This window comes from Theropithecus gelada, chromosome 11 (assembly GCF_003255815.1).
Source record: "Theropithecus gelada isolate Dixy chromosome 11, Tgel_1.0, whole genome shotgun sequence".
Taxonomy (NCBI): domain Eukaryota; kingdom Metazoa; phylum Chordata; class Mammalia; order Primates; family Cercopithecidae; genus Theropithecus; species Theropithecus gelada.
This window is the reverse complement of record NC_037679.1, coordinates 76,026,308-76,054,296: the sequence shown is the minus strand read 5'-3', so window position 1 is coordinate 76,054,296 and position 27,989 is coordinate 76,026,308. Positions and strand designations below refer to the sequence as shown.

The window sequence follows — 27,989 nt, the reverse complement described above, 5'->3', positions numbered from 1 at the left end:
AGAGAGGCTCCCAAATGTTCTTGCCTCTGAACTGATTCCCTGCCCCACCTTCCTGCAGTTCTTCACCTCCTCATCTCCCAGCCCAGTGGGGTCCAGCCTGGGCTGCACATTAAAATTGCCTGGAATGCTTTAAAAAGTCCAGATACAGGCCAGGCACGGTGGCTTATGCCTATAATCCCAGCACTTTGAGAGGCTGGGCGGGGGGGTGTGGGCAGATCACCTGAGGCCAAGAGTTCAAGACCAGCCTGGCCAACATGGTGAAACCTCGTCTCTACAAAAAATGCAAAAATTAGCCGGGTGTGGTGGTGCATGCCTGTAATCCCAGCTACTTGGGATGCTGAGGCAGAAGAATCGCTTGAACTGGGAGGTGGAGGTTGCAGTGAGCTGAGATCGTGCCACTGCACTCCAGCCTCCCAGACCAAATAAATCTGACCGTCCAGGGATAGAATCAGGTATCAATGTTTTCAATATACAGCCAAGATTGAGAACCATCAACTTAGCCCAATCCTACCAAACCCTCAAGGTCTACTATAGGCCCTCCCTTCCTCCATGAAGCCTGAAGCTTTCTGACTCAACTACTATGCCCTTTATGTGAAGAAACTGCTTTTACTACTACAGTCAATATGCATTGATCGTCTCCTCAACTTGACTGTAAAGTCTTCAAGAAGGCCCTACCGCAGTGCCATAGCCTCCATCACAGTGCCTTACACAGAGCTAATCATAAATAAATGGTGACTGAAAGGGGGTGTCCGCAGGTAACAACCTGACTGGCTTGAGGGGTACCTCTTTATTTCCACTGCCCACTTTCCAGTGGTAATGATTAGTGAAACACGCAGAACGCACACACTGATGTGCATTAGACTGCTTCCACTTATTTCCAAACTGACTGAAAACTATAAAACAGGGGATAAGCTAGAAATTTTCCATATATCTATTTAAATTAGCTTCATTCTCCATGACCAAAAGGTATGATAATAACAAAAATGTTTTGCTGCAAAATGACTCAGGAGGTAAAATATAAAAGGCTCTACGTCTCCTGTATTGACAGGAACTGAGGCTAAACACCCTACTGCAGCAGGTACTGTGTTATGACTCAGCAGCGGGCTCTCAAATCTAACCTAAGTGAAAGCCACAATAGCATGGGAGGCAGCCTCCATGCTAATGAACTTGTGCTAAGGAAACAGACATCTTTGGTAGGGTAAAACACAGGTTGGAGCAGAGGGACCTGAACCAAACCTTAAATGTGATCTAAAAGTGCTTAACAACATTGGCCAGGAGAAGCAAGAACAGATAACGAAAGGAGGTAGGAAAAAAAGCTGATTTTTCTCCAGAGCTCCAGATGTCTTTATCGCTGCCTAATGACAATTACACTCAACCAATTAAGATGCCACTATGACAGTTACATTGTCAGTAAGCCTTTGGACCCCAATGTTGATGACTCTCTAATTAGTGTCTGTGCAAAGTACAACTGCAACTAATATACTAGCTGATGTAAGAACACTAAGGAAAAACTGAAGAAGAAAGAAGTCTTTTCCAAATGAGGATATGCCCCAGCCCAGTGAAGCTGTGTGCTCTCCCAGTCTTTCCTACACTTGGCAAGGTTGAGTTTACCTCTAAATAAATAGGTCGGAGACCACAGCTGATTTTTGTTGAAAGAATGGGAATAGAGCCTCTCTCGAGCTCTGTATGCCAAAGGGATTGCCAATTTAAAACGATTTACCACCAAAGAGCTTTCATTAACTAGTAAGTTTCCAATAAGCAGATTACTTATTTGGACTAACGGACTAGAAGAAGAAGGAATAAATACTGTACAGCTAAAAACAACCTTTTTTCTTCATAAGTATCCAGCAGCATTTCTATTTTGTTCCATGTGTCAGCTCTTCTTTGCTAAAAACAAAATTTTTAAGGCCCTTCCTAGCAAGCTAGGGGGTGGTTTTGATTTAAGAACACTGAGAAGTAAGGTTAAGTGACTTACCCAGGGTCACAAGAAACACTTTAGTGGCACAGCTGGGATCAAAATGTGCCCCAGGTTTTTCTCAATCACTGCTTAGCCAACAAGCCACTCTGCCTCCTCAGATGACACTGTCTTTAAACAAATACTGCTTTTAAGAACCACCCCCATTTAAGTGCAATATAAGGAATTTATTGTTCTCAATATTGTGACTCAGGTTTGCAGGACACAGCCCCTGACCCTAAGCCATCAATTCGACCACTAAATTGCAACTGAAAGGCAAGAAGCCAACAAAAAAGGCTCAGTATGCTGGGAGCAGAACTGAGGGCTAAGCAGGTGCAACCTGTGCCTCCCAGGCCTGCTTCTCAGGGCATGCAGGAGAACATGTGGAACCATTAGTAAGACTTCTCTCTCTACAGGATCATACACAAACAGCCACTCCCAAACCAAGTCACAGTTCTATTCTGATCAGGCACCCAGAGCAGCCAAGAGGGGCCCTGTTATGAGGCTTCAGGCCAGGAATAGCAAATGGTTTCATTTGTGTGTCAAATCCAATATGTGGTAGTGGCTGCCTAGAGCTCTGTGTTGAGAAGGATTCTGAAGCTGTGTTTCATCCAGCTTACCAGAAAAACAAACGCAGTAATGGGTTATTCATGATCGCTACTGGCTGGGGAGTGAGGAGGGCAGCATCTCTGCCCCAAAGAAAACTCCACCTGGCCAAGTCCTAGTCATCCTTCCGGGTTCAGGTTGAAAGTCATTTCCCAGGAGGAAGCTAGCCTGATGCTGAGCCTGTACGAGGTGCCTCTCCCTAGCATGTCATGGCACCATGCTCCTCCCCAACCCTAACACCTCCCACAGTGCTCTGTAAACACCAGCAACTGGATCCCTTACCAGCCTATAAACTCCCCATGACCAAGGGGGTTGTGTGTGGGATTCATCCATGCTTAGTGGGTGTTGACAGAATGAATGAATTTGTTGACTTAAACCCAGAAGATGGAAGTGGTTTAAAGCCTACTGAGCAATCAGGCAGGAGCTCCTAAAACGGCAGTGTCCACATTTCAAGAGACATTCATGCCCTTAACATGTAAAGGTTTAAAGAACTATTCACTTGCTCCATATTTTCTTCAGTAATACCAAAGAATACCAATCAATAAAAGCAAGAGTATTTACTATTTTCTATGAAACATGACAGGGTTGTATTATGCAATTAACAAAATGAACTCAATCCCACAGTGCAGAGTCCTTCTGTGGAAATGCACTACAACAAACATCAAGTGGGGCTTAAGACGCATCAATTGAAAAATAATGAACGTCTTAATGGACCTTATGAGATACATGCACTACACACTTAAAACTGTTTTCCATACATCTTGGTTAATCACAATCAATAGAGTCAGAGTCAATGATGATTATGCAGAGTTATTGTAGCTGTGGCCCTTCCCATTATTCCTCGGAGAACCAGAGATGGATAAATGCAGTCATGAGTTCACCAGTATTTATTAAGGATATTCTGGAGCTCCTTCATTAAAGATATAATAAATGTAATGCTCTCCTCTGGTCACTTATCAATATCTTACCTCAGACTTATTTACCAGAAGAGCATGTATACCTCACAGCAGAAAATAAATAAATTTAAAAGTATTTTTAAAAAGAGGTCCCTAACGGGTAATGATCGAATTCCTTATGGGGAATAGTCCAATGTCACAATAAGCAGCAGCAGAAAATCTATACACAACAAGGTTTAAAGGAAAACTGTTAGGGGAAAAAGTTTTTTTAAAAAAGGAGAAAGATGGAAAGCATGTCCTTAGTAAGTATATATGGGCAACATTTATCTCACACAACCTTCTACCTGTTATTTACAAAGCGTCTGTTATCTCAATAGCCTCAAAGTAATCCACAGGCAGTATTTATTTTTTACACATTCATATAAAACTAAGAGAGTGCTGGAAACAACATCCTTGAGGGCTTCAGTTTCTGAATAGAAAATATTTTTAGGCCGGGCGCGGTGGCTCAACCCTGTAATCCCAGCACTTTGGGAGGCCGAGGCGGGTGGATCACGAGGTCAGGAGATCGAGATCATCCTGGCTAACATGGTGAAACCCCGTCTCTACTAAAAAAATACAAAAAACTAGCCGGGCGTGGTGGCGGGCGCCTGTAGTCCCAGCTACTCGGAGGCTGAGGCAGGAGAATGGCGTGAACCTGGGAGGCGGAGCTTGCAGTGAGCTGAGATCCGGCCACTGCGCTCCAGCCTGGGCGACAGAGCCAGACTCCGTCTCAAAAAAAAAAAAAAAGAAAATATTTTTAAATTCAGGGCAAATATGTACATATTCACATTAAAGCTACTATTCATATTTTGGCATGGTATACAGTTGATAAAAAGGTCCTTTTTAAAACAAATTTTTTTTGAGACAGTCTCGTTGTCACCAAGCTGGAGTGCAGTGGTATGATCTTGGCTCACTGCAACCTACACCTCCCGGGTTCAAGTGATTCTTGGACCTCAGCCACCCAAGTAGCTGAGATTGCAGGTGTGTGCCACCATGCCTGGCTAATTTTTGTAGTCTTGGTAGAGAAGGGGTTTTGCCATGTTGGCCAGGCTGGTCTCGAACTCCTGACCTCAAGTGATCCACCTGCCTTGGGTTCCCAAGGTGCTGGGATTACAGGTATGCCACTGTGCCCAGCCAATAACAGGTACATTTATAATTACTGGAAAAGGCAGAGGACAACATGGCTAAAAGCAAGGTATTTCAAGTTACCTTAAATGACTTTGTTTATTTTTTGGAGATGGAGTCTCACTCTGTTGCCCAGGCTGGGGGGCAGTGGCATGACCTCGACTCACTGCAACCTCCGCCTCCTGGGTTCTAGCGATTCTCCTGCCTCAGCCTCCCGAGTAGCTGGGACTACAGGCACGTGCAACCATGCCCAGCTAATTTTTGTATTTTTAGTAGAGACAGGGTTTCACCATGTTGGCCAGGCTGGTCTCAAACTCCTGACCCTAAGTGATCCACCCACTTTGGCCTCCTAAAGTGCTGGCAGTACAGACATGAGCCACTGTGCCTGGCCTGTCTAAAATGATATTTTCCAATACTTCTTAAATGTAAAACAATGATAAAATTCCACTGAAGGGCCAACAGGCAAACTGAACCAACCAAAGATTCAGACACCAATTTTTCCATATATAAATTAGAAGCTCCAAATTTTGCTTTCTGTCTCCAAAGAACCGGAAACCCTCTCACTCTGACAGCAGGTTGGATGAATGGGGCTCTGAAAAATAACAACATATTTGAATCAGGTCATGTCTGGCAGCTGAAGCAGCAGCCAGAGATCAGCTGGTTGCTAGAGAGGTATAGGCAGTTTTGTTTTGTATCTACTTGGGCACACTTGCCTCAAAAGGAATGAAGCAAAAATGGGACAACTGAGTGTTTTTAGGGAAAGAAGAGCACTAATATTTTGCAACAAATGATACAGTGCTCCTTCCAACCACACTTGGCAGAGGAGAAACATGGATACACAGTCCTGCTCCTTCCAATAAAGGCAGGAACTGCAGGCTAAAAAGGCAGAAATCAGGGGAAAAAATATTTAGGAGTAATGAAAAAAAACCTCAACACAAACAGGGTGCTTGATATTTTTTTAAAACCAAAAGAGGGAAAATGTCCTCTCATGTGAATAGAAAAAGGTGTTTTCTTATGCCAACTAGAGTGCTTTAGCCTTATGAATCTCAAGTAACAATGAGGAGGGAGTTTATTGCAAAACATCATACTCCTGGGCATCTGATAAAAGCTTCTGGTGAGCTAATGGCTTAATGGTTAGCAGAGCTGGCACAAGGCCTCCAAGGAGCTCCTGGTTCTACCTGAGATGCACTTTTCACTAGGTGGCTCTCCTTCACTACTTATGGCAAACGACACCTAGTCCTGTACCTCAGGTTTTATACTGTGACTTTTTTGAACTCATGATGTCATCTGATTGCAACACTCAGCTTCCAGAGGGCAACTGGGGAGAAGGAAGACGAGAACAGTCTAAGCATCACAAAACAGAACAGGAAGGTTTCCATATACCCCTTTCTTCTGTTCTTTCTTCTCAAGAATAAACATATAATTTTCAAAACATTCTAAAATTCTAAGAGCTGTTACCACAATAAATCAAAGAAACAAAAGACACGTTTCCTGATCACTTACTATCAACTAACTTTCTAGACAACCTCTCTGCTAAAACACAAGGAAAACACACACTAAACCTCGCTAGCATTTCTGGAGGTCCAGCAGATCACCGATAAAAATGCAGACAGGCGCTGAACTTTGAGAGAAAGACAGGTGACTGATTCTGTAGAGATTGGTGACTTGTGAACACAAATATTTCTCAAGTTAAAGAAATGAGAAATGTTCGCTGAAAAAGCAAAGTAAAAGTGGTGTCTGAATGGCTCAGCTGCAGTTGAAGGCACATCCACTTCTCTCCCCAGCAAAGAAAACAACGGGTGCAGGTCTTTTCTGCGCTGCTGCATATCCCTGCTAAGTGGCCAAGTGACAGCAGAGAAAGGCAAGAGCGAGGGCCAGAGAAGGCGCTCACGGAGGTAATGGAAGCCCAGAGTGTGGGGTCGCCGAAGGGGAGTTTTCCTTTCTTACACACTTGCCTCAAAGTTTCCTGGGTCCTGGGAAAGATGTTAGACTCTGAGGGCACAAAGATGCTTAACACAAGGCCGCCACCATTTCAAAAGGGGAAAGTCAACAGGACCAAATGCTGCCAAGAGGCTGGAGAGGACGAGCCAAGAAAAGGCCATTGGTTTGTTGAGCAAAAGATCACAGGGGACCTCTGAGAGTGCAGTGCAGTAGGGCTGGGACGAAGCCAGGTTAGATGGGGAGGAAGGAAGAGGGCAGGAGGCATGGGCTCTCACTATGTACAGCACTGACAGGAAGATGGCAGGGATGGTTTGGAGACTTCAAGTCAAAAGGTTAGATTGCAAAGAAGCTGAGGGCTACAAAAGCATTTTTAAATAATTTATTAATCTGGAAAATAAAAATTCATTCTCCTGAATCCAGTAATTCTGCTTACAGGACTCTAGCCTAGGAAAACAATCAGGAATGCAAGACTAGGAGACGATAATGAAAGAACTTTAACTCTCTATTTTATGCACTTATATAGAATTTCAAGTTTCTACAGTAGCATGTGTCTAATCATTTTAAAATAAAGATTTGTAGTGCTAAAAAGGAGAAAAATTTGCAGACATATATACATAAAATATGCATAACATCCATATAACAAAACACAGGAAATGACATTAATGTTCACTATTAGGGGAATAAATAGGGAAACTGGGGTATAATTATCCAAAGTGTTTTTTCAACAAGTCAAAGAAAGTAATGAAAAATATACAACACGAAAAAAATTCATCAGTTTGGTGAGGGAAAAAGGCCACAAATTTAACAAAGGCTACAATCACATTATGAAAAAACATGCATAGAAAAACAGACTGAGAACCAAATCAGACACATGGGAGACCTTAACAAAGGTTGTATTCCATGCTAGAATTTGAGTGACTTTCTCTTCTCTACTTTCTAACACAGTTGCAAAACAACATGGTTTTTACCACTGCTTTTGTTTTTATTCTTTTTGCTTTAATTTATTTATTTATTTATTTTTGAGACGGAGTCTTGCCCTGTCGCCCAGGCTGGAATGCAATGGCGCAATCTCAGCTCACTGCAACCTCTGTCTCCCAGGTTCAAGTAATTCTCCTGCCTCAGCCTCCCAAGTAGCCGGGATTACAGGTGTCCACCACCACACCCAGCTAATTTTTGCATTTTTAGTTAGAGACGGGGTTTCACCATGTTGGCCGGGCTGGTCTTGAACTCCTGACCTCGTTATCTGCCCGCCTCAGCCTGCCAAACTGCTGGGATTACATTACAAGCGTGAGCCAATGCGCCCAGCTGCTTTTGTTTTTAAATAGGCACATGTCACAAAAGAAAAACCAAAATGACGCTACAATAGCCAAAGCTTCAGAGCAGCAAATGAGAACCGGAGACGGCAGCCTCACCAGCCAGCCCTGCCTGTGGATGCTGCAGAAACACGATGGAGCGGCTCCACTCATGCACACCCAGCATGGCTCTGAGCCTCCGCCACCTCATGCAAGATGAGGGTCTCAGAACGGATCATCTCTTAAAGTTACTTCCAGGTTTAAAATTGTATGATTCTAAGCTGAGAAAACCAAGAAATTAGAGAACAGACATAGGCATTTCTCCAGTTTCCCACATAACATCATATACATGTGGCAGGGGGCAAGGGGAGTCTGTGTATTAAGTTTTAATGCTTACGCCATATAAAACAGTATACATTTAACAAAATATGACATACCACTCATAGTTTTAAAAGATGCTTACAGGCCGGGTGCAGTGGCTCATGCCTGTAATCCCAGCACTTTGGGAGGCTGAGGTGGGCAGGTTTCTTGAAGCCAGGGGTTTGAGAACAGCCTGGCCAACATGGTGAAACCCCATCTCTAGTAAAAATATAAAAATTAGCTGGGTGTGGTGGCGCACGCCTGTAGTCCCAGCTACTCGGGAGACTGAGGCAGGAGAATCCCTTGAACCTGGGAGGCGGAGGTTGCAGTGAGCCGAGATGGCACCACTGCACTCCAGCCTGGGCGACAGAGTGAGACTGTGTCTCAAAAAAATAAAAATTTAAATTTAAATTTAAAAAGATGCTTTTGTACAAATTGCTAGAAGGAAAATATAGTAGATGGCTGTAAAGTTAAATATTATTTCTAAGTAAAATAACAATATAAAACAAAAATGCTTCAGTGAAATAGCGAGGCCACACGACAGGTTGCCCTGTCAGCTGCAGATGGTCCTGTCTCCAGGAGTTCCCAGAAGAGTGGACGCTAGGCTACAGTGCTAGAGAAATCTCTGGGAGGAGACAGGACTGCAATTGGCCTTAACGAATGGATTCTGGGTTTCTTTTTGGGTTGATGAAAATGTTCTGGAATTAGATAGTGGTGTTGTTGCACAACCTTGTAAATCTACTAAACAAAAATCACTGCATTGTACACTTTGAAAGAGTGAATTTTATGGCATATGAATTATACAGTCATGTGTCACTAAACGACAGGGATACACTCAGAAAAAATGCATCCTTTGGTGAATTTATCATTGTGCAAACATCATAGCGTGTTCTTACACAAACCCAGGTGGCAGAACCTACTATACACCTAGGATACACGAATGGCCAATATCATATATGGGGCCCATCACTAACTGAAATGCTGTTATGCGGCATATGACTGTACCCCAACTAAAAAAAATGATGCAGAGGTAACTAAACAGAACAGTGTGGAAAAAACAAAAGTACACTTGACAAGTGTAATAAGGAAAAAGGTAGGTTAGAAAAGAAATGTCAAAGAGTTCTGAATGTCAGGAAAAGTTAACTGGAAATTATTTGTAAGACTGTAGAGTAAGCAAAGACTCATGGACAAAACTGAACCATCAAATGCTTTGGAAAGAATGTCTGTTTCTCCACTGGAAAAACAAGCCTCAGGTAAACAGGGGCCCGGTCCTGTTCACATGATGGGTATTTGAGTGTCAAATGCGTTTATGAATGAGTGACTATTTTCAGATTTCACTGGTTTTATGTGAAGAGTAGGGAAGAACCATGACTGGGTCCATCATGAGGTTCACTGCAATAAATATCAGTCTGAGCCTATGCAACATGACTCCGAACCAGGAATATTTACACAGATTGCTTAAAAGGTGAGAAAAAGAGATTCTGCTCTCCATCAATGATATGAAATGTACTTAATAGGTATAAATGCAAAAATGCTTCATAGTTTAGCTCTAGTTACATAAAACTAAGCCTCTGAACAGACTCCACTTGTGCAAAAGAAAGAGAAGAGGGAAGGAAAAAAGAAGAATAAGAGAAACACAAGGTAAGTACAAGAGAAAGAAGGGGTGAGGTGGCCACTGTCTCTTTAAGAAGCTCCTTGGAGATACATAACTGTAGAAAGCCTGGTGAATTCAACATTGATTGGGAATGAGGTAACCACAAACACCACTGTCTCAAATGAAAAGGAATTCAAGATCTGACCCAGAAAACAAGCATCGTAACCACCAGATAAAATTTTAATGATAAACACAAGATGCTGTACATACAAGCAAGACTGAAGTCTCTCATGCTAAGCCATCAACGTAAGGTTTTCTTAGAAAGAAGAGCCGTGAGGAGCCTCTCTGACCCATAGATCAGGTTTCATCCTATTGATCCACAGAACTCGGCCATCGTTTTGCTCTGTGTTGGCATAATCTATAATGTTGAACAAACCCCGAGGGAACAGAGAGGCAGGGAAAGAAGGACTGGCATCTGGACTCGTAAGGGGCCTGCCCTTCGGGAGCTCCAAAGAAGAAATTCGTAAGTGGTTTTGAGAGTCAAGGCTCTCCTTTATTTGTAAGTTCTTTTGTGACTCTTTCAGTACAGTCTCAGCCTTCTGTCCTCAAGTGTCTTCTGACACTCTAGGCAGAGATCCCTTTAGCTGGAATGATCTAAGTAACTTCTGGAGTTCCCACCAAACTGTAGCATTTGTGGGTAGAAAGGAGCTGCATATCGGGCGATCGTAGGCCCATATTTTAGCAATGAGGTGGAGAAGCCCAGCGTGCACTGATAACTTAATGGACAGAATCGCAAGTATCTGGACCATCAATCTTTCTAAAACTAGTTCTGCAGCACTCCCAAGAAAGGCTTTCACCTCTAAATCATAGCCAGTAAAACAGAAACTGAAGAAAAGCATTCCTCCTGGGTATATCTTGTTTAAAGCAGAAATACTTTTTTTCATAGGCACTGCATACCACAAAATATTAAAATAATCCGACTCTTTGGAATTTCTATTCAAAAGGTGCTCTTTAAGGAATGCTGCTTAAGGAAAGATTTTTCTTTAAAGAAAAGGACTCCTCTACTACTGAGTTTTAAAGTCCAAGGTTTGTTTTGTTTTCCCATAGGCAGGAACTTCCCTAAGGCGTCTCACTCCATAGCTGATCCAAACTCAGAAATTTAAGTGTTCTGGTCTCTACTTTATGGTATTAAGTATACAATCTGAGGCTGTAGTTCATGACATCTTCCTAATCCAAAAAGAAAACTGATCTTACTGTACAGTAATTAAGTATATAAATGTACCTCTGTAACAAAGTAGGAAGACTTCATCAAAGTGGTTTTTGGGACAGAAGCTGAAGGAATTTACAGAAGCTAAAAGTAAATGTCTTGGCCATGGAGAAAAAAAAAAAAGCTATTTCGGGACAACTTAAGTAACAAATATGTACTATATGGTGGGGAAGGAAGATTATGTGTGGCCACAGCCCTTCTTCACAATAAGGGATTTAGAAAAAGAGAATGAGAACAGGGCCTGTCTGTGCCAACACTTATTATATCTGCTTGACTTTTTTATGTCTTCATAAAATACAAACTGTTTGCCTTAATGAAAATCTCACATAACATGCCACAAAAGTGATTTAAAAGCTGGGAAAGACATATTGAGACAAATGGATCACAGATCCGCTCTACACCATGTGCTTCTCACCCTCGCTGCAGCGCTCTCACGTCCTCGGGAACAGAATCACAGAGACTCTCCCTCTTCCACATGGGCTGTAACTGAGGGAGGTACATGCTCTCAAGGGAAGCTAAGGTCACTGGTACTCAGAGGGCAGTACGTGAGAAATGAAAGACCTTCAGATGCAGAGCACTCAGTGGAAATGGTTTTGCTTACCCAGCAATGACCACGCCATCGTGAGAATGCACATCACACAAAACCGCGTCAGGAATGTGCTCCAGCTCACTCACGGCACCTTTGCGATTCTGCGTGAGGAAAAGGGGGATGCAGTTTAGACTATTCTTGGGACAGCCCAAAAGCCAAGCATTGTGCTTTTTCACTTACTTTCCACAGCAATTCTCTACAGCATAGAGAGCAAGTGCATTCAAAGTTCTGTGGGCATTCAAAAAGACAAAAATGATGACTCACATGCTAAGCTATCAAGCATGGACGAGTTACCATATATCCCAAAGGCACTGAACTCGAGGACATGGGATGTGTGAGACACTGCCCCATCTTCCAGGAGGTTACAGAATAGAAAGCAAATATGTGCTCACCAATAACTACCATCCACAATAGGCTGGCACATATCTGCTGGGAGTGGCAAGTATCTAAAGAAGCTTATAAAGTATACGAAAAAGTTCAGTTTAGCAAAAAGAAAGTATTACATGATACCTTACCTGTTAACTCTTATGAGGATTCTCAGAATAAAATGCAAAATTATATACAAATAGATAAAGATCAGGATAAGAAAAAGGAGAAGAGATGATACTATTTCTAACTGAGAGGTCAGAGGTTTCATGGAAATAGTATTTAAACGAAAGTTTAGGCCAGGCACAGTAGCTCATGCCTGTAATCCCAGCACTTTGGGAGGCAGAGGCAGGAAGAGCACTTGAGCTCAGAAGTTTGAGACCAGCCTCTGCAACATAGGTGACCCCATCTCTACAAAAAATGTAAAGGATAGTCAGGTGTGGTGGCATGTGCCTGTAGCCCCAGCTATTTGAGAGGATGAGGCAGGAGGGTCACTTGAGTCCAGGAACTTAAGGCTACAGTGAGTTATGATTGTAACACTGTACTTCAGTCTGGGCAAGAGAGTGAGACCCTATCTCTTAAAAAAAAAAAAAAAATTAAATTGAATTACAATGAAGGAAATCTGAATGGATATAAAGTATTTACATGTGGGAGGTTGGGAAAAGTGAGACAGTTAAGCCACAAAGCAAGCATGAATAAAGATAGTCGAGAATACCATAATTTCAATTTTACCAGACTGGGACAAGGACAAGGACTAGAAACAGTGTAGTACCCAGCACAGTTCTTAACATACAGCAAGTGTTCGATAAGTGGTAGCCATTATTATTATTTCTATTATTAGGAAAAAGATTATGACATCATTCCATTAAAATACACATTTATTAAACACCTAGACTCCAGAACTGAGCAAAGTAATTCGCATGATGGTCTTAATCCAAGCAACGAGTCTAAGGCTGAGACAAAACTGGACACATCCACGTGGAGCTGTCCTATGACTGGAGATATGGGGAGGGAAGGCAAGGAACTGGGAAACAGCTGTGTGAGGGCCGCAGCCAAGGTTACAATAACAGAAAAGCTCTTGTGAGGGAAAAGGTATTGAAAGAAAAATAAAGGGTCTAAGATGAAAACCTGCATGTATGCAAACACCAGGAAAAAGAATACTATGGCCACCATAGTATTATGGCAAACACCAGGAAAAAGAATACTATGGCCACCATTATGTCCTACTGACACCATAGTATCAAGTGTCATGGCAGACACTTGATGACAATCATCCTCACCATGAAGCCATGAGCAGTGCCACTCCTAGCTCCCACTCTAGAGAAGAGAAAATGGAGGCAGACAAAAGTAAAGCAACTTGCCCCAACACTGCCTTTCATTTCTTTTTCTTTTTTTTTTTTTTTTTTGAGACAGTCTTGCTCTGTTGCCCAAGCTGGAGTGCAATGGCGCAATCTTGGCTCACTGCAAGCTCCACCTCCAGGGTTCAGGCAATTCTCCAATCTCAGTCTCCCAAGTAGCTGGGACTACAGGCTTGTGCCACCATGCCTGGCTAATTTTTGTATTTTTAGTAGAGACAGGGTTTCACCATGTTGGCCAGGCTGGTCTGGAACTCCTAACCTCAAGTCATCCAGCTGCCTCAGCCTCCCAAAGTGCTGGGATTAGAGGAGTGACCCACAGTGCCCAGCTGCCTTTCACGTTTTGATAAGGCTTTCTTTCGTTCCAGAATTTTGGTAAGAATCCCACCATTACATTTAATGAAAGATATATCGTTTAAAATTTCACTCCTAGAATTCTCCTTGTTAATAGTGTCAGGAAATGGACCTGACACGCTCCAAATAGAAGTCTCCCTCATGTTTGGTTTGCCCTGCAGTCCACCCCAGTTCACTCAATCAACAGCCATGTAGTGAGTATTTACCTAACAGATGACTTCGTGCTAGTTAGAAAGAAATACTAAATAGCCATTCAGCTAGATTGCATATAACTTGTGAAGTCTTACTAAGTGCCAAATGCTAGGTGGTGGGTCTTTAAAACATTGTCACTTCTGCCACCTCCAGGCCCAACAAGGACACACCTGTCCTCTTCCCTTGCTTTCTCCATCACCAAAGAGGAAGCAAAAAACACAGCTGCTGCTTTTTTCTACCAGGGTCTGACATCTTCGAATTCAAGCCTGGGGATGCCAAATATCTCCAAGTCTCCTGCTTGTACATCTCAAAAGTATCTCTCCCTTCTGGAGAGAAAGGCCCCTTTAACACTCAGTTCTTAAGCTTTCCTTAAATCGCAGCCTCTCCCACCAGGGTTAGACCCTCTGCTTTCTGACCCTTTGTCTGTCTGGGCAGCTTTCTTTGTCATACGTTTCTGCCTGTGTCCATCATCTGGACCTACCCAGGCACACGGGCAAGAGGGATTGGGGGCTTCCTCCAGATAAGTTTATTACCGTAGGTCGATGGAAAAGGGCACTGTGGGGCCAGCGTAACCTGTCTTAGTGGTGGTGTCTTAACGGCCTAAGAAAGGATAACCACACTAACTCTCAGAATAGTGGTTCTCGACCGGGAGGGGATTTTGATTCCCAGGGGACATTCAGCAATGTCTAGGGGCATTTCTAGTTGTCATGATTGGGGGAGGAGAATGCTACTGGCATCTAACGGGGAGAGGCCAGAGATACTGCTCAACAGCCTGCAATGCACAGAACAGCCCCCCACAAAAAGAATTAGCTGGCCCTAAATGTCACTAGTGCTGGGGTTGAGAACCCCTGAATTAGAGAGACACTGCTCTTATTGACTTTCCTAGAAACTGTGTGAGGTTGCCCAGATCAAGAGTATCGGTCACTAATCAGGTTAGGAGGTGACTAGGGACAGACAGGCACATAGGCAATATGTCACTATCAGTAATGCACAAAAACTTGTTAATCTCAAAGTCTATTAGGATTGACCTTTACGGGAGTAAAGAGAATGTTTCCATCCCTTCTCTGCCACTGAATCTCCAGCCTCCCAGGTGGGAAGGAAACACTGCCACCATACTGCTGTCTCGTCATGCCTCAAACAGCTTTATGTAACACGGCTCTTGACAGTTATCTCCTATGGAAACACTTCACTGTGCAAATTCTTAGCTGTGATCTAATATTTCTGTAGAGACTTTAAAGTGATAAATGTTATGGAAGCACGCCAGTAGGTTATGTGAGGGAAGAGAAGACAGTGCTTAGAGATGTTTAATCATCTCCCTGTTACATTTACTGGAAATGACATTTTCGGCTCCTCTTTTGTATGCAGGTAGTGCTTTTGCTTTCTGGGCCCCTCCAGAGAGTTGGTGAAAGTCAAAGGGGCTGCACGGAGCACTCCTCTGACCACCCTAACAATCAGAGAGGAAGTGGCTGGCAACCCAATCTCACCCTTCCTCTCCTGCAGAGTAAGAGGACGTTCCCAAATCTTGAGGCTGAAAACAGAGGCAAATCATCTAATGGCGAACAAAATGGGCAACAAGTCACCAACAGCTGAAGGGGCGGCTCAGTGTACCCCTCTCCCTTCGCTGTTGGCAATTAATCTCAGGCTATGAGTGAAAGCTTGGATACCCATGTCCTTGCAGGCTATTCTTTCACAGGTAATGATATTGGCCACTGCCCACCTTCCAGTTGGTTCGTAACATGTGTTCCTTGGCTCGGCACTCTTGGAAGATGAGCTTCCAGCAAGAATAGTCAGAGATGCTGCTATCCGGAAGGTGCCCTTCCTGCTGGCACAGCCTGTACCACAGCACCTCATCCTCCGCAATTACCTTCCACGTCTTGCTCACCTAAAACAGCAGAAGTGACACAAATGTCAAATTCTGCAATTAGAGAAGCCCCTTGTCATCCAAAAATCAATCAACACCTATATTATTGCCCTGGGTTTATGGCAGTATAAAATGTCTCATTAACAAAACACTATGAGGTGAAAAAAAAATACAAGCAAATGTTTCCAGTTTTATCTTTCAAGATTTCAAAATTGTTGTACCACCATGTAATATCACATTTTAGACTACTTGGTTCAATTGTAATCTAACAAATAAGAGAAGAAAATACACAAATACATAAAATGCAAAAAACACAAACTTTTACATGGTAATTAGCTATACAATCATACAGAGCTTTTCAGAACAGAATCTCTTTACTTTTGACAAACAGCATTTGTATTTCCACCCTATAGAATTGAAGATTGATGGCCTCCGAAATCAAAGGCTGTCATAAAATTACCTAAAACCCAAACATCTGGTCAGGTAGAAAATTCAAATTTAAATTGCATGTGAGAATTTAGATTTTAAACATATGTACATATTTAATTAACAGAAAACTCAAGCCATTATCCAGGACTAAGATTAGATCTAGAAAAATTAATGTTATGTCTGGCCTTTTAAATCCCAACAGTATCCAGAGGAAATAGCCATTTTAACTATTAGCATTTTGTTTTCCAACACTAATTTAGGGGAACAAAGAGTTTACTTCATCACAGGATAATATGCAAAGTTGGCCAGACTGCAAAAGATGGACTCTGTTGGCAGATGAGCAACTGATCGAGCAGATCAGTGTGATACCGGTCTGCAGAGCATCCTGGGAAAGCAGGATCAAGTGCCTGATGCTTGCTCTCCATCCAAAAGTTGAGACTCACTTCTAATGAAGAGCGGTGACAGGTAGGTTACAGTACCCTGTACTTTTTAACACTCCCTTAGGGCCACTTCAAGACTCAAAGACAGAGATAGGAAGAAGGAAAATGAGAGAAAGTAGGAAACCAGATTCTTACTGCACAAAGGGCCTCAGCTGATAAAGCACTGACAGAGAGTTAGCTTACAGGATGGCAGATTAAAGACCTGCTCCTCCATAACAGCAGTAAGAATTCCACCAAAAATGATCAATCAACTTTTTCAGAATCTAGAAATTAATAAAAGGATTGCAACATTCTGAGGAACATTTATCCAAGAAAAGTGCCTGAATCTCAGTAAGAACAGTGACGTCTGAGTTGTTTTAATGTGTGCTAATTCTGTTTCCTCCTCCAGCTCCGGGATTGCCTTAAAAATCAACAGCCTCGTGAAGACAGCAGCTGTAAAAACCGGCAGCCTAGCAGCCATTTAGAGAGGCCAGACATGTTTAGAACTCCCCAAAAATCAAATCCCTAGAGAACTGTCACCATTTGACCTGCTGGCAGCTTGCCAGAAAGCTCTATTCTCAAGGCTTGACTTTATCTGACCTAGCTGAGCACTCTCTCTGTTCTATCTCCAGGGCATTTGCCCAAAATAGTAAGTGGCAACTGCTTAACTCTGCAGCTACCTGGGGAGGCACAGACAGTTGAGGCAAACAAGAGGCTGACCAAAAAGCTTGAAAGAAAAAGCTGGGAAATGGGATGCCCATAGGAAGCTCTGAAAGGCTCCAATGGGAGTCTGGAATGCCACATGAACGTATAGGGCTGTGTGTGTGCCCAGGAAAGACCAGATAAAGCCCTAACCTCTCCCCTCTGGCTGACCTTGAGGCTCTGCACCAGCAGGAAGTGAAGGCTAAGGCAGAGTTGTAAGCTGCTACAATGGTGAAGCAGTACTCTAACGTACAGACAGCAGCTCAGCAAAGGCTGGGAGACTTACTGGTTTAGTGGATTTAAGGAAATCTCCATTTGATAACTAGCTAACCACTAAGCTAGCCAAGCAGAGACTTCAGTAGCTGCACATGACAAAGAATACAAATTAGAGAATAAGTCCAGAAAAGTCACTAAACAAACAAACAGCAGCAACAACAAAAATAACAACAGCAATAACAGCAAATTCTGCAGAGGGAGAAAGATTCTATTTCCAGAGTTTCCATTATTTAAAACGTCCAGTTTTTAACAAAATTACAAAAGCATGCAAAGAAACAAGGAAGCAGGGCCCATACACAGGGGAAAAGGCAGTCAACAGAAGCTACCCCTGAGAAAGTCCAGACGCTGGACTTACTAAACAGAGACTTTAAATCAGCTATTTTAAATATGTTCAAAATACTAAAAGAAAGCATGTCTAAAGAAATAAAAGAAAGTAGAAGAGCAATGTCTTACCATATAGAAGTTACCAATAGAGAAATAGAAATTGTCTGTTAAAAAAAAATAGGGAGGCTGAGGTGGGAGGATCACCAGGTCAGGAGATTGAGACCATCCTGGCTAACATGGTGAAACCCCATTTCTACTAAAAATACAAAAAATTATCTGGGCGTGGTGGTGGGCACCTGTAGTCCCAGCTACTCGGGAGGCTGATGCAGGAGAATCATTTGAACGCAGGAGGCAGAGGTTGCAGTGAGCCAAGATCACATCACTGCATTTCAGCCTGGGTGACAGAGCGAGACTCCGCCTCAAAAAAAAAAAAAAAAAAAAAAAAAAAAATTCCCTAAAGGGGCTCAACAAGTTTGAGAGGCAGAAAAATCAGCAAACTTGGTCAGGCGCAGTGGCCCACACCTGTAATCCCCGCACTTTGGGAGGCCAAGGCAGGTGGATCACAAGGTCAGGAGTTTGAGACCAGCCTGGCCAACATGGTAAAACCCCATCTTTACTAAAAATATAAAAAATTAGCTCAGCATGGTGGCATGCGCCTGTAGTCCCAGCTACTCAGGAGGCTGAGGCAGGAGAATCACTTGAACCCAGGAGGCAGAGGTTGCAGTGAGTCAAGATCACGCCACTGCACTCCAGCCTTGGCAACAGTGCAAGACTCTGTCTTGGAAAAAAAAAATCAGGAAACTTAAAGCAGGTCAACCAAGATTATCTACTCCATGGCGGGGAGGGGGTGGGAAGAATAAAGAAAAAAAAAATCTGTAATCCTAGCACCTTTGGAGGCCAAGGCAGGAGGATCACTCAGTGAGCTGAGACCACCCTGGTGAACAGCGTGAGACACCATCTCTACCAAAAAAAAAAAAAAATTAGCCAGATGTGATGGTGTGTGCCTGTAGTCCTAGCTACTTGTGAGGCTGAGGCGGGAAGATTGCTTGAGTCCAGGAGTTCAAGGCTGCAGTGAGCTATTATTGTACCACTACCCTCCAGACTAGGTGACATATGAAATCTCATCTCTAAAAAACGAAAACAACAAAGCAAAACAAAAAAAAAATGAATACAATGAATAAAGCCTCAGAGGCCTTAGGATATGACCCAAGTGTACCAACAAACACCAAATGAAATTATCTCAGAGCAGAGTTTTTGGTGTACTATTGGAATCAGGTGGGTATTAATCCAAACTAGATTATTTTAAACTAAGGTGTTCACTGTAATTCCTAGGCAACAACTAAGAAAATAACTCTAAAAAAACAGAGTAAAGAAATTAAAATGGCATACTAGACAGTTATCTATTTAACACAAAAGAAGGCAGTAATGAAGGGACAGAGGTATAAAAAAGACATAAGTCACACAGAAAGAGGCTAAAACTTACAAAGTAAAACTAATGGGAATCTAGGAACTCAGTTTATCTCGGTCTCAAAATTTGACTTTCTATCTTAAGCAAACTACACCAAAAATAACCATTACAATATCTTATTCAACCAAAAGGGTATCAAAGCAATACTGACCAACCTAACACTGATGACACATTAAAGTTCTGGCCTCCTTAATTACGCTTCTGCTATATATGTGTGCACGCAAGCTCCATGTGTGACAAGCAGTCACATGGCCTCAGTCACTTTCCCTACAGGCATGGATGCTTCGCATGGAATTCACAGCATCAGAAGTTAGATCACGTGGCATTAAATAAGTGACAACGCTGTCATTTTTCTGAACCTAAGTGTCACACTCTAATGCTGAGGGTGTCATGCTGTCTCAGTCTCCAGTGGTTTAGAACCTGAAGAATCAAGAGGGGCCTTGGAGATCAATTCGGAGCATCTCCTCATTGCAAGAAGGCACCCCACTGCATCCCTGGCCAATGGGGCCCAGGCAATCCTGCAATGCTTCCAGTAGAGAGCTGACCTCCTGCATCAGTCTCATCTACCAACAGGCAGTCTGAATATTAGAAAGGGTTTCCTTCCACTGTCTAGAAAACTCATTCTACCTATGGCCCTGATTTTGCCCTTTTGAAGAAATCTATTTGCTCTTCCACCTGACAGTACCTCAAATAGCTGAAGACAGAGATCATATTTCCCCTGAGTAATTTCTTCATTGCTCTAAATATTATCCATTTCCTTTCACTATTTTTCATACAGTTTCCATTCCGACACTTTCTCAATGCACCCTAAAACATTTGTACATCTAAAGTGTCCCTCTTCAAATGTCGTACTCAGGACTCAATAACACCTCAAATATGGGCTGTGCAGTGCCATGCACAGAAGGATCTTATCAGACACTGGTTTTCTGCTTTACTTGTAGCCATCAACATGGCTACTCAAATAATGGTTCACTAAAGCTTCTGCAGTTTTATTAAAGGGAAACGAAAAGGTATGAAGAATGTCACAAACACCCATGAACTCACTACCCTGCAGAAGAAAGAAAAGACTGCTAATCAGCTTAAAACTCCTGCGTATCTCTCACTGTTCACATTCTCTTCCCCGCAACACTAACCTCAATTTGGTCCTCATGATTCTTCAGGGTCTTTTTAAACACAAACTGGAAAAAAAAAAAAAAGCCCACCATCCTTCCACCACACTATTTTTTATACCTAAATTCTTAACTTTGTAAACTTTCAATTCATTTTAATCCCCACCTCAATGTCTCCCCCACCCCCTGGCATTTTATCCTCCCCAAATAATCTGTGAATCCCAATTCTGTCATCCATTGCATTAGCCACTTATCCCATAAGTTATCTGCAAAATACGGTCTGTGGGCCTTTGCATCTTAATTATTAAAAAAAAAAAAATAGATAACCAGGATAGTTCTAAAGACAGGGCTCTAGCTCTGTGGCAAACCACTGGAGCCCACCCCACAGGCTGACATGGATCCATTAGGCAGCCCACCCTGGGCATGGCCACAGCATCAGTTACAAATCCACTTAACCACACTGTCATCCCACACTTCTCCATCTTAGCCTTCAGGGCTCAGGAAAACAAACCCTCATCTGATCACGAGTGGTCAGGCAATAAAGAACGGGATAACGACTCAGCAATGCTGGAGCTCCAGTTTGACTAGAGAGAACACCATGGTTTCATTTTTGGCATGTCTGGTCCACAGCTGAGCCTACCCATGACACCCAGATGCTGTCTGTCCATCTGTCTGTGCCAGAGTGAGTCTGAGCACTGGGCAATCATGAAGCACAGACAGGGATAGACCAATGTCAGCTGTGAGCGAGCCAGGCCACAACCTAAGTAGTTCCAGAGCAGAGTATGTCCCCTAACCGAGCCCTGGAATTCACGGTTAAATAAGGTGTAAGATAAGGGTAACATACGAGACCTTTACAGGTTCTCAAAAGCAGAACATGCTCAGGAAACACAGGGCGGCTTTACTCTGATCCTGGGCATACATACGCCTTTTTTGTAGAAACCATAACATTTTGTAAAAGTCATGAAATGTAACTACCGAACCAAAAAGACTCAGAGTAATTACGAGATCATATAAATGTAGTCATTCTTTAATTACATGGACCAAAAGCATGTTCAGTAGTACAACACCTCCAGGTGTTAATAAGTTCCTTAGAAAAGGATTCCATGGTCAAATGAGCTTAGGAAACACTGCTTGAAACAAAACGAAGCAGAATTCCTTGCTGCAGAACTTCTCGATGCTTTGAATAGTGGTGGCATGTGTTGCACATCTCTTAAGAAGGGGATACAGGTTGAGTATCCCTTATCCAAAATGCTTAAAACCAAGAGTATTTTGGATTTCAGATGTTTGCATTATTCTGACTGAGTTTCCCAAATCCCCAAATCCAAAAATCTGAAATGCTCCAATGAGCACTGAAAAAGTTTCTAATTTTGGACCATTTGGGATTTGGGATTTTTGGATTTGGGAGTTCAACCTGTATAAGAAGCTGCATTCCCTAAACTCATTTGGTTCCTGACCTCTTTTTGCAAGGAGTATCTCAAAAGCCCAGTGCTCTGCAGAAGTCCTTTAAAGAACACTGATTTGGGTTCACGGCCAATCAGTAAAGATACATTTTGGGCACTAACCATGTACCGGGCATTCAGGCCCACAGTTCTCATCGACTGCCCACCTCAAGCTATGAAACCAAAACCTTTGGCATGTGAGAGAGACCCCATGAGATGCACCCAGCTGGGGCTACTTCTCCATGGCTGAGGAAGCTATGCAGAAATGCTGGGGTCCCTGCCCTTACACCCAGGTTAGATCACAAGACTGGCCCCAAATAGGGGAAGCAATCTTTTTAATTATGTGTTCAAAAATGAGCTACAGGCTGCGTTTTCTTGGATGGAGGCTCTGAATCATCTGCACTTTAGGAAAATCCAAAGTTAGTGCTCAATGATTACAAACTAGAAAATCTCAAACTAAACATTCTGTATGAGTTTTTATGAGAACCGTGCAAATCTCAGCCACTTTAAAATGGAAACTTTTCAATGAGACTTTCAGGAAGTCTCAAATATATCAGACCTTAAATACACTGGAAGCTGAAAGCGGCTTTTTATAACAGTTTCAAGGAAAATGCCAAATCATTTTAAATAACTTGACCTGAAATTTGTACAACGGGGTTACGGGATGAAAAACTGAGACCACAGAGTTGATGCTGTGGCGCATCACCCACATCACTCACCCCGGGTCACAGTGCTTCTTCTATAGAAAATCATATTCAAGCTAAAGTTTAAGTCCCGGATAACAAATAAAAAATCTCTTTGAGGGACTTAGAAAAGGCAGAGGTGAGAATTACTTCCAAAAAGGGATCAGGATTGTATCCACAATTAGGTATTAAAAACAGAAATGTGTCAACAATTTCTTTAGCAAACTATAAAAGGAGAGTGCTTTTCTTTCTTCTTTTAAAGGAGAACAAAAATGACAGGTTTTAAAAATGTCTTTTAATTCTGAAGGAAAAAAAATAAACAGGAAAAAGACCCAGTTAAACTTCCACAAGCAAATGTTAAAGGGCCCCACCAAAACGAAAGGTTGTTAATTGTTTTGATTCCTTAAGTTGTATGAAATCTAGCAAGTTTACAAGCCTGGGTTTTCCAGAGGCCTAATGGTCTTTCTTTAATACACCAGAGTTGGAATGGCCTTGCTCAGTAAAGCCCCACTGAGTGAGCCTCAGCTGCAAGGACTTGCTAATAAAAGTGTCTCCAGCATTTTGCTTTATAGCACCACTGTGAATTGCAACATTAAAAAAAAAAAAAAAAAAAAAAAAAGCTGTTGGCTCAAAAATAAGCTTTATTAGCTCTGCCTGGATTAGGGTTACCAGTGAGGCTCACAGAGGGGAAGTCTCATTGTTCCCTTCACAGGTTCACACACCAAGTCTACTGTGGGAGGACACACCACATACAGACGGCTTTCTATGCACTCACTATCTCCATTTCCTCTCTCTCCACTTGCTCCTGAGCCACTAGCTTTCACCCCCAACACACCACCGACTCTGGTCAAGGTCACCAGTGACCTCCAACTTGCAAAACCCAACGGTCATTTCTCAGTCCTCCTCTTGATGAACAGCAGCGCTTAACACTTTCTCCTCCTGGAAAACGTTTATCCCATGGTTCCAGGGAACAACACACCTGAGTTTTCTTCCTGCCTGGCAGGGAACTCCTTCCCGGTCCTCTGTGCTGGCCCTGCTCATGTCCACAGCCTCTAATCCTTGTGGGGTACCAGGGCTCCATCCCTGAACCCCTCCTCTATTTACACTCACTTCCTTAATATTCTCATTTGTCTCCTGGTCTTAAATACCATCAATGTGGCTGACAGCTTCCAAATTTCCATCTTCAGCCCAGAGCTCAACAAAGAGCTCATCCTCAGCCTCACAACCAATGAGGGATCTTCCCCCACACCCACACATGCTCCTTGCATGGTCTGCTCCTTGTCAGTAAACGGTGACCTCATTCCTTCAGTTGCTCAGGACAAACACCGTGGAGTCCTTGTTGACTCTCTTCCTTCTGTCCCCACATCCAGCCCATCTGCAATCCTGACTCTGTCCACTTCTGCTGGTACCATCCTGGCCCAAGCACCACATCCTCTTCTCTAGATTACTTCAGTGGCCTCCTAACTGGTCTCCCTGCTGCTGTCCTTGTCCCCCAACAACCGATTCTCCACACAGCAGCCCAAATGGTCCCTTTTAAAATGTAGGGCAGCTCTCGTCACCCCTCTGCTTAAAGCACTCCAAAGGCTTCCCATCTCATTTACAATAAAACTTCGAGTTCTTTTAACAGATTAAATGCTTCTCTCATCCTGAGCCCTCTCCTCCTCTTACTCCTTTCTGCTCACCACACCCCCGTATCAGTTTCCTATGGCTGTGCTAACAAACTTACAAACTTAGCTGCTTAAAACAACACAGATTTATTCTCTTATAGTTCTGGAGACCAGAAGTGTAAAAGCAAGGTGTGGGCAGGGCTGCATTCCTTCCAGAGGCTTCAGAAAGAAAATTATTTTCTTACCTTTTCCAGCTTCAAGCTACCTACATTCCTTGGCTTGTGGCCCCTTCCTCCACCTTCAAGGCCAGCAACACAGCATCTCCTCTCCTCCCTGACGTCCTGCCTCCCTCTTACAAGGAGACTTGTAATGCACCTTGTAATCCAGGACCCACCTGGATAATCCAAGATAATCACCCCATCTCTAGATCCTTAACCTAATCATATCTGCAAAGAGCCTTTTATCATGAAGGGTAACATACTCGTGGGATCCAGGCATTAGGATGTGAGCGTATTTGGGAGGGGGCCATTATTCAGCGTACCATAGCCACCCACTTGGACCTTCCTGCTGTTCCTCAAACACAGCAGGTGCACTCTGCCTCAGATGAGCTTCAGCTGCACCTGCCTCAAGTTCTTAGCCCTTGCTATTCCACTCTGCCAGAGATCTGCACAGTGTCCTTCACCCCTCCTTGAAGTCTTTGCTCAAAGCTCACCTTCTCTGCAAAGTCTTCCCTGGCCACTCAAAAGTGCAAGCCCCATATCACCTCTACTGTCTTGTACTTCTCCACAGCACTCACTGCCATCTGATAACTCTATTTAATCATGTCTTTATTGCATACAATGGAAGCTCTCTGAGAAGCAGGTTATGTTTTATTCTCAGCTGTCTTCACTATACAGAACAGTACCTCACACATACATAAGTCAGCTCTATATAAATAACTGAATGAGATAAAAAGTCCAACTTTAAAAAAAAAAATTAGATTGCTTTTATTCTCAAAGGTCACAGACCAGCTCAGCTCCTGGCATGTGCTGCCTTCCATAGGCTCTTTCTTATTCACATGTATTATTTTTGCTTTATGCTTTTTTTTCTAGTAAACTTTTTAATTGTGGAAAAGTTCAAACACACAAGAGTAAAGTGAACGATATAAAGAACTCCAAAGTACCCATCACTTGGCTCAATGATCATTTGCCATTCTTGTTTCATCTAGCTCCCAATCTGTTTTTTAGAGTGATTTTGCCTTTCCCTAAATTTGTGCTTAAAGAAGGCAGGCACAACAATCACATGAATTAAAAGGAACTCCTGAGGGCACTTGGGTCTCCAGCATACAAGGAACCTTCCACATAACTTCCTGATAGAGAAGTCTGGTGGCAAGGGTGAAAGTAAAGAACTAAGGGAACCCTGCCAGCAACTACAGGTCTGCAGAATCACTTCTGCCAGGAAAATCAATTCAGCGTCACTTGCAATGGATTCCTGACTTACACAGACTTCATTAAGATTATAGATCTTTAGCTGTAAGCGCCTGGATTTTAGTTTCTCCTACATGGACATAAAATCACATTTTCCTTGAAACTTGAAATACCATCATCTAATATACTGGTCTTTAGTTCTACAATTACTTATTTTTTTTTGCTGTCACCTACTTCTTGCTCACCAATATTATAAATTTCAAGTTTTTAACCTCTGTGGCTTCCCTCTTTTTCTTTATTGCTTTGTTTATGCATGTTTCTCTATCTTTTACTTGAAAAGCATGACATCATTACTTACGGGGCTGAATTCCTAAAATCAAACATTAGGAAACACAAAGAACTAAAATATACATTAAAAAGCTGAAAACAAAATTACAGAGCTGGAGAACAGATCAGTGGCTGCCAGGGGTTAGAGATGGAGCTGGGGGTGAAGGGGTCAGGGAAAGGACTTGAGGCCAGTGTCGCTGTCAAAGGCTGTGAAAGAGTAGCACAGGAGATTCTTGTGATGAATGTTCTACATGTTGACTGCAGTGGTCACGCAAATCTACATCCATGTAAAGTTCCATAGGTTCACAAATATGTGCATATAAAATAGCGATTTGTGGATTGTGCCAATGTCAGGTCCTGATTTTGCTACTGTTCTGTAGTGGGATATTACTAATGGAGGAGACTGGGGGTAGGGTACACGGGAACTCTCTGTACTATTTTTTGCAACTTCCTATGAATTTATAATAATTTTTAAAGTTTAAAAAATGAATGTTGGTAAATACCTAAAAGCCATCATTCCTCAGAATTATTCATGTTGTAATATAACGGCAGACTTACTTTTCTCCTAAAAACCAACTTGTAATTTTGAAATCAACAACTGTGTCATTGTTATCCACTAAAAAATAGTCTCCTTTAAATGCCAGGAATCCTGTGGGCATGAAAAAAGATGAACATAAAATTATAAATAGCAAGATTGTAAACCTGTTCAAAGAACTGTCCAACAAGTAACTTTGCTTACTAAAAGCTACACTGTTTTCAAGATGTTTCGGCCAGAAACACTCCCACAGAGATATTAAGTCCCTTGAGGGACAACTATTGAAAGGAAGGAGCTGGAGACCTCAGCATCAAAAGTACACAAGGATCACAAACTAATGTAGCGGGAGTTCAGTTTTCAAAACATAAAGCCCCAAAAGCAGAAAAAGAGGAGGGGATATGGAAAGAAGGCAAAGTCAAAGCAAAATCAGTCTCAGGCATGGTTTGTGGGATAATTAAATCTCAAAGGCCTCCCAGTAACAGAGTTTCTTACTGTTAGTCAGTTACCAATTTGGCATAAAGATCTAAGCAAACAGGTTTTCTCCAAGGGCATACATTTAGTTCATGGTGCCAGTTCCACATAACTGGCTCAATTTCACTAAAATCCCAAGGCACCTAGATTAAAAGAGAGATGGAGAGAGAGAAAAAATGCAAGCCTCTTTAAAATGAAATCATAAAGCAGCAGGACATTCCACAGAAGGACTTCCTCCCTGTTTCAAAATAAAAACACCCCAAGAAACAAATGAAAATGCTACTTATTTTAATTATTTTGTGGTTTTAATTTTAATGATTAATGAAACAAAGCCAATTCTACAAACTACTGGCCTTCTATTGTCATTCTCATGTAAGAGCTCCATAAAAATAATGACTTCACAGATCACAGCCAACTTAGTCACTGTACGCTAACAGGGTTCTGTTTAAGAATATTTTCTATTCTTATACATGTGCTCTAAAAACCGGGTTAACAACAACCAAAAAAAAGAGCCAAATCCAACTGGCCATAGAGGGAAGAATTCTGGTGGACAATTGAACTACTGTGTTGCAAATTAAACTGTTCACACCTGCAGAATAATCTCACCAGCATAACCAATCTACCCTGTAATGCAGCCCCATTGTACCAAAAGGGGATCTCTTCTTCCACTAGATTCTATCTTTCTCTGATAAACTCTTTGGATGAGAAAACCAGCAGCAGATGTGAAAGCCACATGGCTCTCTACAAAGCAGGAGAGCAAAAAGCAATGTTAAAAGAAAAGATTTCTTAAACAGCACCTTGCTATCAAGAATGAAGATTTTATCATCTAATGCTGACTTTGTGTAAAGCAGCTAGCTATTAGACCCTGTTCCAAGACTTCGGCTAACAGCATCAGGCTGAAATCCAGGAATTGGCCTCATTTAGCTACACTCTTGTTTTCAACTCTTGGGAGCAGGGCCAATGTGTAAAGTTAGAATATAACAAATCAAATTTCCAAGGGGAA

At 42.4% G+C, this 27,989-nt stretch overlaps 1 protein-coding gene across 2 annotated transcripts in view; it reads right to left on the bottom strand.

Annotated features, from left to right (window-relative positions):
* The window catches only part of FBXW8 (F-box and WD repeat domain containing 8), a 111,128-nt gene that overhangs the window by 66,645 nt on the left and 16,494 nt on the right, over positions 1–27,989 (bottom strand). For both annotated transcript variants that reach the window (XM_025401121.1, XM_025401122.1), the window contains exons 3-4: positions 15,648–15,812; positions 11,676–11,764 (exon numbers count right to left, since the gene is read on the bottom strand). In XM_025401121.1, coding sequence (XP_025256906.1) covers positions 11,676–11,764; positions 15,648–15,812 — 254 coding nt within the window. The remainder of the gene's footprint in view (positions 1–11,675; positions 11,765–15,647; positions 15,813–27,989) is intronic.